This window comes from Echinops telfairi, unplaced genomic scaffold, assembly GCF_000313985.2.
Source record: "Echinops telfairi isolate 266 unplaced genomic scaffold, ASM31398v2 ScPeMD7_7468;HRSCAF=8506_0, whole genome shotgun sequence".
Classification (NCBI taxonomy): Eukaryota; Metazoa; Chordata; class Mammalia; order Afrosoricida; family Tenrecidae; genus Echinops; species Echinops telfairi.
Window position 1 is genome coordinate 45,383,025 of NW_022111369.1, and position 18,366 is coordinate 45,401,390.

Genomic DNA, 18,366 nt, shown 5'->3' on the forward strand with positions numbered 1-18,366 from the left:
TATATTAACATTTTTGCCAAAAGAATTCATAAAGGACCATAGGGAGAGTTTAGGGACTTTGGAAGATGGAATCTGGCCATTGTGTGTGTGTGTGTGCGTGCATTGCTGTTGCTGTCTGTCACTGGGTCAACTGCCCAGGCTGCAGTTTTCATGGGAGCAGATGGTCAGGTCTTTCTTCTGACAATCACTAGGGGGTTCAAACGACCACTCTTTCAGTAAAGAGCCAAGCGCTTAACAACTGGGCCCCCAGGGCTCTATACAGACACACACACACACACACACACACACACACACACACACACAGGCAGATCAATAGGAACATACACGGATCAAATGTCGACCTTTCTACATTGAGGTTGGGGAATTTACATGGGAAGGAAAACAATGATTAGTTCAATGAGGTAATTCACTGAATTTGTCTGGAGTTGAGAAGGCTCAACGGAATCTACTCTTGAACAACTTTTGTAAGTACCATTTTAAATAATCAGCACTCATTCATGCTAATTTTAAAGACCTGCTAATAAAATTGTCCCAACACAGTAAGTTCTGTGTGGGCAGGCCTCTGTCTTAGCACTCAGGCGGCCACAGTGCTTTGCAGAATGGCTGGTTCATGGCTGATGCCCAATGGCAACATAGCAAGTGAGCGACTTATGAGGGCGAGCCCCTTCCAGTGGACCGCCTTGGTGAGAGTTGCCAGCACTGTATACTTGGGAAGCAGTATCCATAAATCTATCCTCCTGTCTCAGGTGAGGAGCCTTAGTGATGCAGTGGATTAGTCTTCAGCTGCTAGTGAAAACGTTCATGGTTCACACCCACTAGCCCCTTCACACGAAGAAAGGTGAGGCATTTGTTTTTGTAAAGATTCATGGTCGTGGGTTCTCTGAGAGGTAGCCTGTTGTCTAAGGTCCAGATGAGTTGGAATCAACTGGACAGCAGTCAGGTTACATTACAGGAGAGGACAATGAGGGGCTTGTGAGCTAAATAACCTGCCTGGCACACTGCTAGGAGCAGTAGAGCTGGGATTTGAACTGACAGCGCCTTGTTTTCAGAGTCTGCCAATAGTCAGAGGTTGGTTTGAGATGGCAAACCTGAATTCTGGCCTGGAGATAAATAAAAGGAAGACTTCTTTAGGTCACACCCACTTTTTTTGAATGACAAGCATGTTAAGATAGAACTGTTTCTATTCAACCTAACAGTCCACCAGAGGTCTTATTTTAGTGGCATTGGCCTTCAGAGACTTATCTTCCTTGGTGATTCTGAAATTACTGCAAAGTGTATCAGGAAGTTCTTTTTTATGGGCCCTGAGAACTCAATTCTCAGTAGAAAGTTTGCTATGAAATAGGAATAAGGTTCCAGGTTTGTTATTTAATTTGTCATTAAAATACTGTCACAAACTAGCCAACAAACTAGTTAATAAACTAGTAATTAAATAAGATAGAAAAGGGTATCGCTTAGTAAGCTCCAATGTATAAAATTAAGTTTAGTGTTCCAAGGAAGTACAGACCAAACACAGAAAAGATTTTTTTAAACTATGAAGGAAACTTCTGGAGGATTTTAAAAATATTTTTATACACAAGTAACACTAGCCCTTTAATTTCACTTTCCCCTCAAACCTGGCTTGCGTGCTGTGTGTCCCTTAGATAGAGGTGGTATTATGGAAACGACACCATCAGTAGATTGATTTGGTGCACAGTTAGGACAAACGGGGAAGAGACATAAAGGGAAGGAGGAGGAGAATGCTTCCCGGTGGGCACTGGACTGGCTTGGGGTGATGAGAAGAGATGAGAGAGGGCAAGAGGAGAGGGCTGCAAGGTGGATGTGTGCATATAGATGAGAAATTATACATGTGAAGTCCAAGGACAAGGTGTGTGCACACGTCTCTTGAGGAGGCAATGCAGTTTGGGATGTGTGTGTGTCCTCAACATTGCCTGTGTGATGGGCTTGTAAGCTATGTTGCTCCCTTAGTCAATGCATCTCTGGACTCGGTACTGTGCACAGTGCTAGAGAAACAAAGGAAAACTCACAGATAAATTCTGGGTCCTCATGAAGCTTATGCTGTACTGGAGTAAACAGATAATAAACAAACAATTAAATAAAATAATAGACGTTGATAACTGCTGTTGCTGTTAGTGGCCGTGGAGTCATCCACTGACTCATGGTGACACCAGGCACACCAGAATCAAATCATTGTGATGTTTAGGGTTTTCCTTGGCTAATTTTAGTGGGTTTTCCAGCCTCTGATCCTAGTGTGTCATAGCATGTTCAGCACCACAGCAAATGCAAGTGAGCACTGAAAGACGAGTGTTGACTGCTCTTGGATAGAAATTAGGAAAGCACTAGAGTGTGCCTAACTGGGCACCCATCTGGAAGGGAAGTCTCCTGGAGGGAAAGCTGTTCGACCAACACACACGATGTGGAAGTGCTAGAAGAAACACTTTCAGGTAGAGGGGTCAGAACGAGCCAGGGATGAGTAGAGGGAAAGACTAAGAATTCGGCAGGAGTCCAGTGCAATTGAGGGGGCAAGGGTACACGGAGTAAGAAGAAGTGGGTAGGGGGCAGTCCATAGGTGATCCCGAGGGCCAAGCAGAGAAGGTAGAATTTCATTCCAAGCGCAGTGCAAAGTCCCTTTCAATGAAGGGAGGGACATGGTCTGGGAAAGTTACACAGTGACCATCTTGTTGCTGGGGAGAGCAGGTGTGGGGAGGGAGGAGTTCGGTGCTCTCATCCTGGACAGGATGTGTGCACATCTCTTAGGTGTGGCACATGGCATCCTGGTGGCATGTGGACCTTCTCTCCCCTGCTGCCCTTAGCGTTTCCCAACAAGACCGGACTCACTGCGTGGCCTGTTAGAGCCATAGGAAGCCTATAGACTCTCGGAGATGTTTGCCATGCAGTTTGGAGACTTTCAGGTCTTACAGAGCGATATAAAGCCAAAGTGGCAGGTAACATTGCAACTATCCATTTTGTTAAAGAGAGTAAAGGCTCTGTTATAATCCCTGATCAGCTACGCTTCACAAAGACACAAGAAAATAACAACAAAAATGAAACATTAAAAGAAAAAAGATGTGGTCTCAGAAAATAATAAAACAAATATATAAAATACAACAATACACAACAGTTACACAGAAAATGCCAGCCTCTCCTTATATTTTCCTCCAATCCTTGAAGTGCATTCTTAGGGACTTGAGATTCCAAGCCCAGTTTGACTTCCTTCCTTTTTTAGCCACTGAGACCCGTATTTAGGTCAGAGGGCATTTCCTCAATTTTGCTTTAGAGCCAATGAAAACCTCCTTACATACTGGGTACAAATCCACAGATCCCATCTCAGAGCTGAGGCCCGTATTTAGGAAGCATGGATCCAACCGCCCAGCCCGACTTCACAGATGAGAAGACGTGAAGGTCTGGGGCCTCCTCCACGTGGTGAGGTAAATTGAGGGCAGAATGCCCAGTCGGGCCTCAGTCTGTTGATTGCAGGTTAATTTTTATTTTTCCCATTACATCATCCTGTTGAATATTTCAGTTTATTTCTTATACTCTGCCAGGGATCAGATACTATAGAGCTTGTATTACTGTCTAGTGGGGAGTGTGCTAGACATACTCATTTCCCTACCAATATTTCCGAAAGCTATGGCACTGTGGGAAATAACCACACACGGGAGCAACACTTAACCTCCCCAAAGCCCAACAACCTGGAATCCTATCTTCATACAGAAAAGTCTGGGGACTCTTACCTGATCTTCAGATACGCTGCAACTCCAAACACCAACACCACCACAGCGATGACGGTCACGGTAATGGCGGCAATGCTGCCTGTGCGGAGGACAGATGGAAAAGGAGATGAAGGGGGAGCTTCATGACTCTCGGGTGCACACGTCACAGTCTCCTCTGCCCCACCCAATCGTCCCTTGGACAGAGGAAATGCTTATTCACCTCAGGTCAGTCTGCATACAGTCAGAGCCAGAATGAAATCCAAGATCTTAATATGGTCATTAAAAATGCTTTTAGGGCCAGGTGAGGTTTGGTAAACAGCTAATCTTTATGATGATTATCTTTTTGACTGACGTAGGATACAGAGCACAGCCCATTGTAATATTTGATGATCTCTTCAAGACTGAGTAGTCTGCTGTTGTTGTCTACAGAGGTAGACAAACCTCTTGATGTTGCATATCCCTTTGCTTATACTTTGACCACTTGTGAACTATTGGGAGATAGGATGTTTTATTGAAGAGTCAGTATAAGTTAATATGGTTGATATTTTAATAAACTATGAAGCATTCAACCAAATCACTAGCACCCACTTCAAAAGACACTTTGGTAGGCGGGTGTGCACCAGTTTTAATGATGATGCCATCCAATCAGAACATTTAAGACACCTCTCTTTGGGAAACATGCCCACTTTTCATCCTTGAAAGGAGAGTTGCATTTTTATAAAATAAAGACAAGTTTGGTTTTGTTTATAAAAATAACAAGGTCCAATTATAAAAGATATCCATCTTCTCTTGTGTAATTTGAAAGCCTGTGTCAAAGGTAACTATTTTTAAAAAACAGAACAAGACACACACACCCCTTTTAAATGTGTATTGGGTGAAGGTTTACAGATCAAATCAGTTTTCCATTCAACAATTTATATGCAGCTTATTTCACATCCCTTATTGCATTCCCTGATGTAACACCACTTTCCACTTTTCCAGTGTGTTTCCATTCTTCCATCCTATACCTTCCCACCTTCTGAACTTTGTACTTGGGCAAACGATATCTCTTTGGCCTCAAATGGTTGATTTTTCTAAGGAGTGCTAGTGCTATTGTTTACCTTATGGGCTTGTCTATTGTTTGGCCGAAAATTGAGTTAGAGGCGTGAGTTCAGTTCCAGGTCTAAAGGGTGATAACTAAAGGTCGGGTTTTTTAAAAAAATGAAGAAGGAAAGGAAAAAGCATACAAAAACCTTGGAGCACAAGGAATTTGTCAGAATAACCAGACTGTCTCCCAGTAACACTACTTTGAAGCATAACACTTTTGGGGGGGGGGGTGAGCTTTGGTCTATTAACGCACATACTTCTGTTTTAACTTTCACCTTAGAAATGCACCGACTCAATTGGGCTCTTGCATGTAGCAGTTAAGTGACTTGGCATGAAAGCGGAGGTAATTGTTGGTAGGTACCCTCAGGTGGCTTCACTCAGAGTGACTGCACAGCAGAATGAACTACTGTCGTGTGCCTTGCTCCCCTGAGCGCCGTGTTAGAGCCACAGTGCTGTGCCTGCTCTCTGAGTCCGTCTCTTCTCTGCTGACCCGCCACTTCGCCAAATAGGATGGCCTTTCCCAGGACGGGCCTCTCCCGGGAGCAGCGCCAAGTAAGTCAGAGAACGTTCTGCCACACTTGTTTCTGAGGAGCACTCTGACTGTATTTTTCTCCTACTTACTTGTTCATTCTTCTGACAGCAGTCTTCGGTACATACAACAGCCTTTGGCAATATCATAATCAATTGCATCGATTCTCCTTTAATCTTGGTTATTCATGAGCCTCCTGTACTCGTTCGGGCCAGTGGGAATGTATTTGGTACTTGGACAAAGGAATGGCACTCTTCTTAAATTAAACACTGGGAGAAACCAGGAGGGATTTGGAATCTGATTTCACACAGTAGCTGTGTGACTTAATACTGCTGACTCTTCACCATGCAAATGCAAAACCAGAAGAATAAGAGTTGTTTTATTCATCTCTCCCATCACCCTTCTAGCAGTTTATCATAATGTGGATGCTTGCAGGTTGGTGCAGAACTAGAAGCTATGCCACTGAAAAATCCAGCAAGGCCACACATGGTGGACAGGTTTAGCAGAGCTCTCAGACTATGACAGACTAGAAAGCAGGACCTGGCAATCTAATTCTGAGAATGGGTCATTGAAAACCCGGTGGATCACAATAGAAGAGAGGGGTGTTAGATGAGTCTGCTATGTTCGGAAATTCACCTACACCAAACCAATTGCCAGCCAGTCAATTCTGACTCACAGCGAGCCTATGTGGGGTTTCTGAGGCTGCAAATCTTTATGGGAGTGAATGGCCTCAACTTTTTCCTGAGGAGTGGGTGGTAAGTTAAAGTGCCAATTTGCTTTGTGCAGTCCAATACTTACTCAACAGCTTTACTAGGCTCCCAGGTCCTAAGTCAAGCCAAACTCACTGCCACTGAATCAATGCCAATTCTTAGCCACCCTATAGGACAGGGTGGAGTTGTTCCTGTGGGTTTCCGAGACTCACTTTCTACAGGGGTAGAAGGCCTCATTTTATTCTCTTCAGTATCTGCTTATTTCAAATTGTTGACTGTCGTGTAGCAGGACAATGTTTAACCCACTACATCACTAGGGCTCCTTAGGCTCTCAGGTAGGACACTTAAAATACATACTGGTTGCAAAACTGGACTTTAGGTGTAATAATGTTTGTGAAGATGGTTCAGAATAGGCCAATGCTTGATTCTGTTGTACACTAGGATGCCAGGAAGCAACTGAAGATCACACCGTATCTATCTCACATGAATTTAGAAGGACTAAATGAGCTACCCGATGCAGAGGGCTGCATTGTTATCTGCAGGTGAGATTCTGGACCAGGGCCGAGCTCCCAAGGACTAGTTCTCAAAGGTGATAGAACCTCCTCACGTTTTGAGAGAATTATCAACTACAGATGACTTTGCATTCTCTCCTTTTATGTTTCTCCCCGCCTGTGTGAGTGGCTTTTATTAAATATTCTTCCCACTGGTTTGACCACGGAAGGTATTAGCAGAGAGCACAAAAGCAGGTCAATCTTCAGCACTCTTTAGCAATCCCCTGATTGTCTGGGGCAAAGAGGGGGCCTCTGTGACCCGGGCTCCAGCTTTTATAGTTTCTAAGTGGGAACCGAGTGAGATCACGGCTGACACGTGAACTGAGACGGGACTTGATGTGTCTACGCAGCTATTCCACCATGTCAGAGCTGCTTCCCTTCCAGAAGGAGCCTTGGCCGTGTCCCGGGGGTAAGGGGTTATACCTTAGGCTGTTCTCTATAAAGTCAGCAGTTTGAACCACTACCCACTCTGAGGGAGAAAGACAAAGTTTTCTACTCCTGGAAAGAGTCACAGGGTTGGAAACCGAGAAGGGCTGCTCTCCCCTGTCCTCTAGGGTCAGTATGAGTTGGATTGATTCGATGGTGGTGAGACACTTCTGGACACTCACACTTTCCTTGTTTTGCTGTTGGAATTCATCTGAACTTGATTACTATGATCAGAATTCCAGAACACTTAATTGTGATCATGAGGAACCTATACATGGATCAAGAGGTCCTCCTCGGAACTGACTGGACGGCACCTAACAACATCAATAACCACACAACAACATCAATAACACCAGTATAACTTCCAGTATTCTTCTCTTCCCCCTTTACAGTAATCAAGTCATAAACATGTCACTGAGTGCTCACACATATAGACCGGATCAAGATGAGCAAGTCTGGGTCTGATTCCCTTATGGCAAACTTCCAGTCCTCCTCTGAAAGACTGTTACTGGTTTCTCAGCCACCAAGTTGCACAGAAATGATAACAGTTCAAAGTTCATTAAAGCCTCTTACACAAAAACAAAGACACAAACAGGAAGCCCACACCAAATATGTTGCCCGAGAAGACATTCCAACTCCTAGCAGCGCTGGAAGACTGAACTGTCTGATAGGCTCTTTCAAAGGCTGTCATACTGAAGAATGTAGATGGCCTCATTTTTCTCCCATGAAGTAGCTGCTGGTTTTGAACTGCCAACCTATCAGTTAGTAGCTGAGCATTTAACTACTGAGCCACCAGCGCTTCTTTTAAGAGCTTGTGAAAAGGGGATTATAACCTGAAGTTAAGATGATGGAGAGATTTTAAGTTTTTTTTTTTTTAAGGGGGGGGAACGGAAGGAATAGAGCTATTTTCCCATAAGACAATCTTGCTCTGTGGGCTAGACATTGGGCTGCTAACCAACCACAAGATTGATGGTTCAAACCCACTGGCCTGCCTTAGCAGGAAGATGAGGCGGTTTGCCTCCCTGAAGATTTACCATCTTGGAATCCCTGTGTAGTGTATGAGGCGGGACGGACTCTGGCAGTGGGTTGGTTGGATCTTATACCAGAGGCAATTTCATATAGGACATCAATGGTTTGACAGTCTCAACATTTCCTCCCTGACACCAGGCACTTGGGCCTCCTCCAACTCTGTGCTTTACAGAATTTACTTATACACCAGCTCATTCTAAAGATGACCACAGGCAGTTTCTCTAAATTCAAGTGGTGTTTTCTTTTTTGGGGGTGCGGGGTGGCAGCAAGTAATGAATGACCCACTTCCCTTCCATGTGACCAGTGGTTCTCTAGCTCTTAAGGCAAACCCAGGCTTCAAGTGGGGCTCTGGAAGGCCACCCTTCCTTGCCCCCTAGGGTGATCCATGTGACCAAAGCTGGAATTAGCAGCTGGGCAATGGGGCAATTCTAAGGGGTGCTGCTGACTAGCAGGAGACCAAAATTAGTCTGAGGTAAAACAGGTGATATTTATGAGACATTTGGACTGTCTTACTATTTATTCTGCCACCACTTGACCCTTCTCAGAGGGGGCTGGCCCTCCTGAAGGAGAAGCTCTGTATCAGCCCCGGGCTGTGGAGACCTTGTGCCCCATGCTTGCTCTGGCTGCCCCAGTGGTGGCTCTTCTTTCAGAAGGCAGCCGGTAACCTTCGTCCTGGGCAGTTCCGCACCTGAGGGCACCGCAGACTGCGCCCAGGAGGAAGTTGCTGAGCCAACATTAGCACAACTTTATTTGGGGTAACTAAAAAGGCGATATTTTCTCCTTGAGAAAACAACTGTCATTTCCTCCTGAGCTCTGTTTAACATAAAGTGGAATTCCCCTCTCCACCTTCGCTCTCTCTCTCTCTTTTCAGGTGGGGCAAGAAAAAGGAAAATGAGGAAGGTGTGGCTGGGGCAGGGAGGCTTTGTCCCATGAGGAAGGCGCCAGTGGGGTGGGCTGTGTGCTGGGAGGGTGGCTGGCATTTCATTATGTCCATCCGTGTTGGTTTCACAAGTTACAGACTGGGCTGTGATTCAGACTGTGGAGCCCTGGGGCCAGCAGACATGAAGAGAATGGGAGGAAATTTTCTGCATATTTTCCCAAGCCAAAGCGTAAGAAGATTCCAGGGCACCAACACTGTCTTCCTGGTCAGGTGGCTCTTGAAGAGCCAGGCACCAGAGCCTCCTTGAAGCCTGGCCTTTTGGACGTCTGGGGTTTCTCTGGCTGCCAGGGAAGCACTTTGATGACAGCCCAGAGCAAAGATAAACAGACTAAAGAATAGCAAAAGCTGCCACTTGCTGGGGACTATTTTGGGCTTACACTGTGCCAAGCAGTTTACAACTACCATCCCTCTTAGGAGATGAGTGGGGTGGTTCCCCTTTTATGGCTGTGAAAGGTAAGGCTCAGAGAGATGCCAAGCTCAATTTAGGCTTCACATTTAGGAAATGATTGAACCAGCACTTGAACTTGGTGTGGTTGCCTTGCAGGTTTTACATTTTTAACCATGAATATACTGAAGCCTTCCCCTGACTGTATTCACAGTTTACAGAGCTCCTAGTCAACCCTTTTGGTCTAAAGAAAAGACCAGTCTTTCTAGGAATCTTCTGATTCTCCCAGTGCCGTCTGCTGGGTGCTCACTCCGGACTGGCCTGCCTTACTGTGTTCTGCTTATGAGCTCCCGCAGGCATGCTGTGAGGTGCCGTCCACACCTGCAACAGAACTTCACACCGCCTGCTCCTGCCCCCCACCCCCCACCCCACACCGTTGTTATGTTTGAGCCCCTCGCCTGTTGCGGTCCCTGTGCCAGTCCACCTTGTTGAGGGTCTTTGTTTTTGTCCCTGACCTTCTACATGACCAAGCACAGAGCCCCTTTCACAGCCATGTCCGGAGGCATACTCGAATTATCTTAATCCCACGACTCTGCCCAAGTCTTCCCACACTCATAGTACAAGGCCCGGTGTGTTGCATGACCACAGACAAACTTGGTGGCAAATAAAATGGTAACTGGCGTTTTTCACACTCTTATATATGCCAACTCTTATGCTGAGAAAGTTCCTGAGCAGCAGTCTCTCTGGATTGGGATTTCTTGCTTCAAGTCTTAGCTAAATACTTCTATCCTCCCTTCTTCTAGCATCTCAGTCCCTTGCCCTCCACTCTGGGCTCTTGCAAGTCCCAAGCATGAGCCTGGAGGGGAAGCTGGAGGGGAGTTATTTTGGGAGGGACTGTCTGAATATAGCCAGATCATATTTTTGAAGCAGCCAGAGGAAAGTCCCAGGAGCCCAGGCACTTGGGTGGTTTCCAGACTTGACCAACATATTCTCCTCACCTCCTCCCACGGGAAGGAGGCTGCCCCAGGCCACCAGCTCCTCTGTTTGGGACTGGTTCTTGACTGCCTAGCAATTCTGGAATCCCCAGCGCATCATTTTAAGGGCTCTCATTCCTTTTGGGTGGCCCCTCATGGTACACACAAACCCCTCTTTCAGTCAGACACCTACTGAGTCCATCGGGAAGAGAGGAGGTCTGTCCACATTGAGGGAGGACTCCTTGTGTCTCAACTATCTTCCCTCTCGCTGGACCTCAAAGTCACCTCCTTTCTTTCTGGATTCAGCAACATTCCCAAACTTCAAATGGTCCTGGCGTGAACCCTCTTCCCTGAGGGGTTTTCTTTCCTTTGATTTTTTTTTTTTAACCCTTCCCCTCTCTGTTAAATGAAAGAAACATCAGAACTCTTGGGCGGGCATATTTGCCAACTGTATACAGACAGAAAATACTCGTTTGTGAGGTGGTGAACATCTGAAAGAAAGAATTTAGCAGGCTCTTTAAAAGTTGAGCGTTGGCGTGGAAATGCTTCAGGAGGTGGGAACACAGAAGGCAGGCAGGCGAGTAGAGCGTCTTACCCTCTCCACTGATGACCTGAGAACTACATTCTCCTTGAAAAACAGTCGGCTTCTTCAGAAGGTGCAAGGACGGACTTGGACCACGTTCCCGGGTATGTGTGCGCACCTCCGATCTATTCTGAGGGAGCCTCTAAACAGTCTCTTGATGGCTTTTCAATACCCTTGCCCTTTTCTTTTCCTATTCTCGGCCCAGGTGAGGCAAGAACTGGAGGTGGGGAGAAGGCAGCCACTTCAGAGTGTGCGGGTCTCCTTCAGTCAAGGTCACCGAGAGCAGCCTCTTCTCTTTAAAGAACATGCTTGCATATGAGCAGTGGATGAGCAAAGAGCCTAGCAGAGCTCTGGGGGGTGGGGTGGGGGACCAAATCTCCACTCATTACTCCAGACAAAGGACCTTCTGTCTGTACAGCAGGTGCCTCTCAATAATACATCGCCTTCCCCCAAATAGCAACAGTGACAGGAATAAACTCAAAAACCAAACTCACTGCCATCGAGTGGAAGCTGACTCTTAGTGAAACCCCATAGGACAGGGTAGAACTGCCCTCTTTGAATTTCCAAGACTATAACTCTACGGAAGTAGAAAACCTGTCTTTCTCCCACAAAGCTGCTGCTGGTTTCGAACAGCCGACCTTGTGGAACACAGCCCAACACATAACCACTACACCAAACAACCACATTAAAAATAATAGCAACAATGCTTTCTTGTCCCTGTGGTGTCGCGAGGAGCTCTGGTGGCACCGTGGGGTAAGTGTTGGACTGTGAAAAGCAAGATTGGCAGGTCAAACCCACCATCTGTTCGTAGGGAGAAAGATGAGGCTATTGATAGCTTTGCAAGCCCTGTATTGGGTTGGTATGGGTTAGAATCAACCCGATAGCAATGTGTGTGCGTGCGTGTGTACAGTGCTAGGGACTATTGTAAGAGCTTCAAATACAGTATGTATGGGGACTTCAAAAGGTATGTATTCTTGCTATTGCCGCTTTGAGGGGCGTGCAGTGGAGTTGGTTCTGACTACTTGGTACCTAAGTGCCGAGGCACAACAGAAGGAAGCCCCGCCCCACCCTGAGCCATCCTCACAATCATTCCTAAGCCTCAGCCCTCTTTCGTGTCCATCTGTCTTGTTGAGTTCTTCACTTTACAGTGAGGAAACTGAAGCAGGCTCCCGAATCCAGGCTGCCTGTCCCTGAGCTCTTACCACCCTGGGTTGCAGCCGGAGCATGCCCAGTGTCTGGGACTATTCCTGATATTTGGTTCACCTAAGGGCATGCTTTAACACATCAGTGGCTTTGTGGCAGAATTCTCACCCCCCTACAGAAGACGTGGTTCAATTCCCGGCCAATGTCCCTCATGCCAGCTACAACCCTCTTCCCTCAGGGGAGGCCTGGGTGTTCATATGATGCTGTATGGTTTCTGTAGTGCTTTCAGACTAAGATGGACTAGGATGAGAGGCTTAATTCAGGAAACAAAAACTCTCTGGTCCCATTCACCAATGGCCATGGGGACGGCAAAGGACAGGGCAGTATTTCTCTCCACTGTGAGTCAGGGACTGATTGACTCCATGGTAGCTAACAACAATGACAGCAATGACTCCAACAACAAGGCTGTTCCCTGTGTTCCCAAGGAGTCTGGGGTGCATCAGATTTCCTCCTGAGGTGCACTTGACCCACACCTTGATGACAGTCACAGAATTCCTTTGCAGATTACTTGGATTCAGACGAGTTCTTGAGGACAGCCACAGAACTGTGTCAACAGCAGTGATAAAAATATTAAGGAAAACACAGAGGACCATAGACAATGTAGCAGCCATCATTTACTGCTTAAGGCACAATGGGCAGATCTCTCCACTTTGAGTTTAGGAAGTGGAGGGTCCAAGGTCCTTATAAACCTGCTCAATTGGCTGGTGGGCAGAAGTGTGATTCAAACTATGTTTGTCTGGGTAGACTGGAGAAACAAATCCCCAGAAACTCATATATACATAAGAGAGAGGTTTTTGGTTTTTTTTCTTAAGAGAAAGTTTTATATAAAGGGTAAGTGTACATTAAGAAAGCATCCCAACCCAGTGCTGTCCAAACCCACAAGTCCAACATTAGCCCATAAGTCCGACACCAATCCACAAAGTCCTCCTCCATCTCACAAAACACACACTGTGATGCCGACTGTTGGAGGAAAGCCAAGCCAGTGAGCATGTAAGCATCTCAGTGCTGGCAGGGGGTCTCAACGCGGCTGCTCCAGCACCCAGGGCTGCATCAGGGCAAGTCCATGCGGCTTCTCCTTGGGGATGTCTTGCAGGAAGTGAGCCTTGCCAGCTGAACCAGGGAACTGGCTAAGGCAGCTGCACCTTGGTCCAACCATCAGAGAGCAAGAGACCAGAGAACTCGCAAGGTGAGGTTTACTGAACCATTTATCTCTCCGGCCCAATTAGCCCCACATGTGTTTATTGGCCAGGTTGGTATAATAAATCGTAACTCACAAACTGTAGGGCTAGACTTCTCAAACCCCTGCTTTCCCACATCACACAACCAGAAGGCTGGAAATGGGGACTGGTTTTATGTCTGCCCTAGAGGAGTGGCCCCGGGAAAGCCCTTCCCCCCTCCCCTCCTTCACCCCTCCTCTCTTCTCCCTTCTCTAGCTGCAAAGGAGAAGTTGCTCAATCAATTACACTGCTGATGTTTATTGTTTGTTCCATGCCAAACTCTGATATAATACTCGCTTCCTGCCAGAGTATTAAATAATGCATTTAAAATGCTTTATCCATTATGAAGTGCAAGACCAAGGCTCAGGACACCTCTCACCCATAAACCCTGCGAAGCCAGGAAGGAGGCTCAGATTCAGTGGTACTTTGGAGCGCAGCTAGCTATTCATAACAACTGCTGATCTCATTGTTCAAGTTTCCCCTTTAGCCAGATCCTGATCAATGCAATCATGCGGCTTTATTGTTGAAAGGGACTTATAAGAAGCCTTGGCTGGCCTAGCTCCCTGTGCAGATGATGAAAGGGTATAGAAGTTAAAAGGTTTGTTTGAGATCAGAGTCCATCAGTGGCAGAGAACTCAGATCTCTTGATTCCTGGTTTGGATTCTTTTAAATTCTTTACCCTGGTTTCACATCAGATAAAAGCCCCTGAAAGTGCTGGTCACTGAGGCAACAGACAGGGACAAGACCCCAGCCTCTTCTCCCAGGGCAATGCTTCCAACATCCAAATATCCACATATCAGTGTCACTGCAGAACTGCCCTACAGGGTTTTGAACATAGTAAGCTTTGGGAAGTTCACCAGACCCTTCCTTGGAAGCTTCTCGGAGGATGTTTGAACTACCAGACTTGCTGTTTGTTCCCAAGTGTTCAGCCACTTGTGACAACCCAGGGACTCCTTCCTGTACCCCAGACCCCACAATTATTCTGACAAGAATGACTGAGACAAAACTGAAAAACATCAGTGTGTTAGCTGTGATTAAAGAGAACTCCACTGTCCTGGAAACCGTGCTGTACAAACCTGAGAGGATCACGACATCTGACCCCTTGACTGGAGGGGTCAGGATTTCTATTCATCAGTCACGACATAAATGGGAAACTGAGTCCCAGAATCCCTCTGCTGTCCTCCTCAATACAATGAACCATAGCGTTAGTGGGAGAACTCACTGGGATGTTTCCAGGGTGGACCACCTATCTGCATGGCCTATAGACTCTGACTTCCAACAACTATATGTTGCAGAGGAGAACTGTGCTCCAAGCGGATTTTCAGTACTGATTGTGGGGAAGGAGATTGCCAGCCCTTGCTCCCAAAAGCCCAGTGGGTAGTTTTGAACCTCCAACCTTTAGATCAGTGCTGACACCTAGAAAAGGGTGATAATGTAGTGTGCGAAGCAGGCCCCTGTCTTGCTCACGAACTGCCATTTATCTCCATGAGCATTAAGAGAGAAGACTTGCTGCTGTTTTCAGCTCCTTCTCTAGCCCTTGCTACTTTCCATGACGTGGCCACAGATAAAATAGTTTCAAGGAAAAATAAACAGAGAAGTTGGCATCTTCCCTTTTTGGGACTCACCCAGACAGCCAGGTGGAGGCTCAGATTCCTTCTGCTTGTCCCAGCTTTAGCAAGGATGACCTTCCCCACTGGAAACATGTTCTTGATGTAGATGGAGTAGGAGAAAGGGAGGAGGAGCACCTCGTAGCCTCAGGCCGAGTGCTAATCCCGTTGGCCAAGTGTTGGCCACATTTATCATTCCATTGTGGGGCACAGGTGCGGAGCCAAAAGTCAGTTTCAGGTCATCTGTCCTAACACCTTGGTCAAGGGCAGTAGCATCCGTGTGACCGCTGCAGCCTCAAGGCCTGAGGGGTTGCCTAAGAACCATTCATCACATTTATTTAACCCTGTCTCTGTGTAATGAATCACCAAGGCCAGGCAACAAGCTGCCTTTAAATACTGCAATTTCCACGTTTTCTTTTCTCCCAGCCTCTGGACCCCTCGATTTTAAAATTTAAAAACAAAACAAAACACTGGAAAGAAAAATAATTTTCAAACTTTGATGCAAGCTAAGAGAATAGAACAACTTCTATCTCCCAATTCTCTACCCAGAGGAGTCCTAGTGCAGTAGGGGCTATGCAGTGGGCTGCTAACAGCGAAGTCAGCAGTTCGAAACCACCGGCCACTCAGCAGGAGAAAGATGAATGTTTCTACTCCTGTAGAGTGCCACTCTCAGAAACTCACATCAGTAGTTATACCCTGTCCTAGAGGGTCAAGGTGAGTCAGGATTGGCTCGGAGGCAGTGAGTTTGGTTTATTTGTTTTTTAACAGGACCAAGTAGGACCTAGGCTAAAGCCCACAGCACAGCCTCTCTATCTTCCTCTTCCCCATCATGAGTTCTTCTCTCTGGTCTAGAATCTCTCGTTGTTATAACTCTTTCACCCTTTTCTCATGTTGCCCAGATTGCATGAATGTATTATTCATTCTGATGGGAATACAGTCACTTTTCTCTTTACCGTTTTTTTGGGGACTTTTTTCCTCCCTGTATTGTAGGGGTAAGTACTTACATGGATCTTTTCTGCATGTTTTAAAAGTCCCTTTAGTGGTTGAAAGGGCTTTACAAACTTTCTCCCTTTTCAAGTTAAGAAGCATCATAGTTTAGAAGAGTCTTGTTGGTGGCAACACGGAGGATTGCAGACCCACTTGTGATAATAATAGCTACTATATCTTTCCACATTACAGGTTAGTGTCTGCCTTTTGCACCGTCCCCCATGCTGTGAGACATCGTCTTAGAAACCTAAAGGGTGTTTCTACTCTGCCTACAGGATCACTGGACGTTGGAAGGGGCTCAATGGCAGCGATTTATTCTTGGTTTATGTTAGGGTCATTTTACACACATATCTTACTTAATCCTACTAAGAATTATTAAGCAAGTGTGATATTTTTATAGATGAGAAAAAAATGGGACACTTGGGGATCAGTACACTCGCCCCCATCTTCCATCTAGCAAATGGCACCCCTGGAACCAGGCCATCGGATAGCAAAGTTCACACCATTAGTAACACTTATGTTTTCCTAGAGTCTGACTTTGAAGTTATTCCACAATTTCTTCCAAAGAAAGATAGCAAAATGGTTGTGATGGGCCTCATCCATGGATTTGCTGAGATCTGATGGGTTTCACTAAAATTTATCTAACTTTTCAGTCTGTGGTCATTAGCCTGAAGATGGCGAATCAGATGATGAAAATAAGACACTATAAAATACCTTCTCTTATTGACCACCATTTGCTTTCTTAGAAACACGGCACGTTGGGGATCATATCAATTTACCATCTGTTATGTCCCCTCTCAATCTGTAGACCCTTTTCCAACCATGTTGATGAGTAGGTGCCGATACATGGTCACTTTTCTACTCAGTTATTTTGTAAGATTTGGAAACTTAGGGGAAGGGGGCAGGCTGAGTATAAAGTTAAACATATTCCTATCTGGTTTCCAATCAGTTAACCAGCCATGGGTAGCATCAACAGTAACGTTAGCTGTCAACAACCACTTCTTCAATGAAGGATTTCCCCAAATCACCAGCCAGATATGACTGGTGAAAGTATATAAAGCAGAGAGAGAAATTATTCCACGGAGACAGAAACTCTCCAGATACAATGACAATTGACACTGAGACAAAGTATGTGCTGGGATAGTATTTGCTACTAGGTGGAAAGATAAATGCTAAAAGCTGATTTGATTTATTATCTTGATAGAACATTTCCAAGAATATTTTGGAAATATTTAAAAATATAGAATAAGATTCCATAATAAAAGTAAGCCAAAGGAGAAATACATGTAGCAGGAGCAAGAACTCAAAATAATTTATCTAAAATATAATCTGACAAGTGAGGCTCATTGTGGGAATTCTCTTGGTTTGAGCAAGCGTTGAGGTATAGACTAGGTTGGAGTTCTTTAATTCCTTCTAGGAAAAATGGGCAGGAAACTAACAATTCAGGACCTGGTCATTCCTGATGCCTATGGGAAAGCCAAATACGGAAGTCAGGAGAGAGGTGTGGGGTGTGGGGTGGGGGTGGGGCAGGATTGGCAAAAGCTCCGAGCAACAGCAGAATGCCATTTAGAAAGCCTGCAGATGGGACAGTGTATCCAAGCGGCATCTTTTGTGTGTATAGATGAAGGTGCTCCGTTCTTTTTCATGTTCAGTTCAAACTCCAAGATTTATGAGGCCAAGAAAATACACGGGCGTATTGTCTAAAGCTTGATATTTTGTCACCCAGAGTCATTCATCAAGCATTTATGGAACACGTATGACCCTGGGCCAGACACTGTAGGTTTGGGGAATATGCCTGTGAGTGAAAACAGGCAAGGTCCCAGGTACCTTGAAAAGCAGTGCAGCAGGGAGCCCCTCAGGGAAATGTGTGTGGTGAGTTGCAAGCGGGCTCCGGGCAGAAGCATCTGAAAGAATGGATGGAAGTCAGCAGGTGCACTGTACTGAGAGGCGTCCACGAAGGTAGGCACAGGACTTCCGCAGCCACATAGAGTGAAGGATTGTGACCTTTGTCCTATGGCCAGTAGGATGCTCCAAGAGGCTGGGATGTTGTTTGTGGAGATGTTAAGTGTGACCTGCTCAGATAATCTGTTTAAAGTCACTATGGCAGCTGTGGAGACAGGGAAGATGGGGGAGATGGGGTTAGGCGTGAGTGTGAAGGAGCTAGGGAGTCATCCCAGTAGAATTAGAGAAGCCTTGATGTGAAAATAAGATTGGAGAGAAGTAGGTGACTTTGAGAGACACTCAGAGTTCAAGATAAATAGTATTTATGGATAGAAATGTGAAGGAGAGAGAGAATTGGAGATTGGCAGCACAACTCATTAGGAGGTCTTGGGGGGGGTGTGGTTCAAAAGGATTATCACATTCAGCTGCTCATTGAAAGTTGGAGGTTTGAGTTTACCCAGCAGGGTCGCGGAGGAAAGTCCTGGTGA

General features: G+C 45.9%; 1 protein-coding gene across 1 annotated transcript in view; it reads right to left on the reverse strand.

Moving 5' to 3' along the window:
• PARM1 (prostate androgen-regulated mucin-like protein 1) overlaps positions 1-18,366 on the reverse strand; it is a 120,528-nt gene that overhangs the window by 9,913 nt on the left and 92,249 nt on the right. The window contains exon 3 of the mRNA XM_004703379.2: positions 3,732-3,810. Coding sequence (XP_004703436.2) covers positions 3,732-3,810 — 79 coding nt within the window. The remainder of the gene's footprint in view (positions 1-3,731; positions 3,811-18,366) is intronic.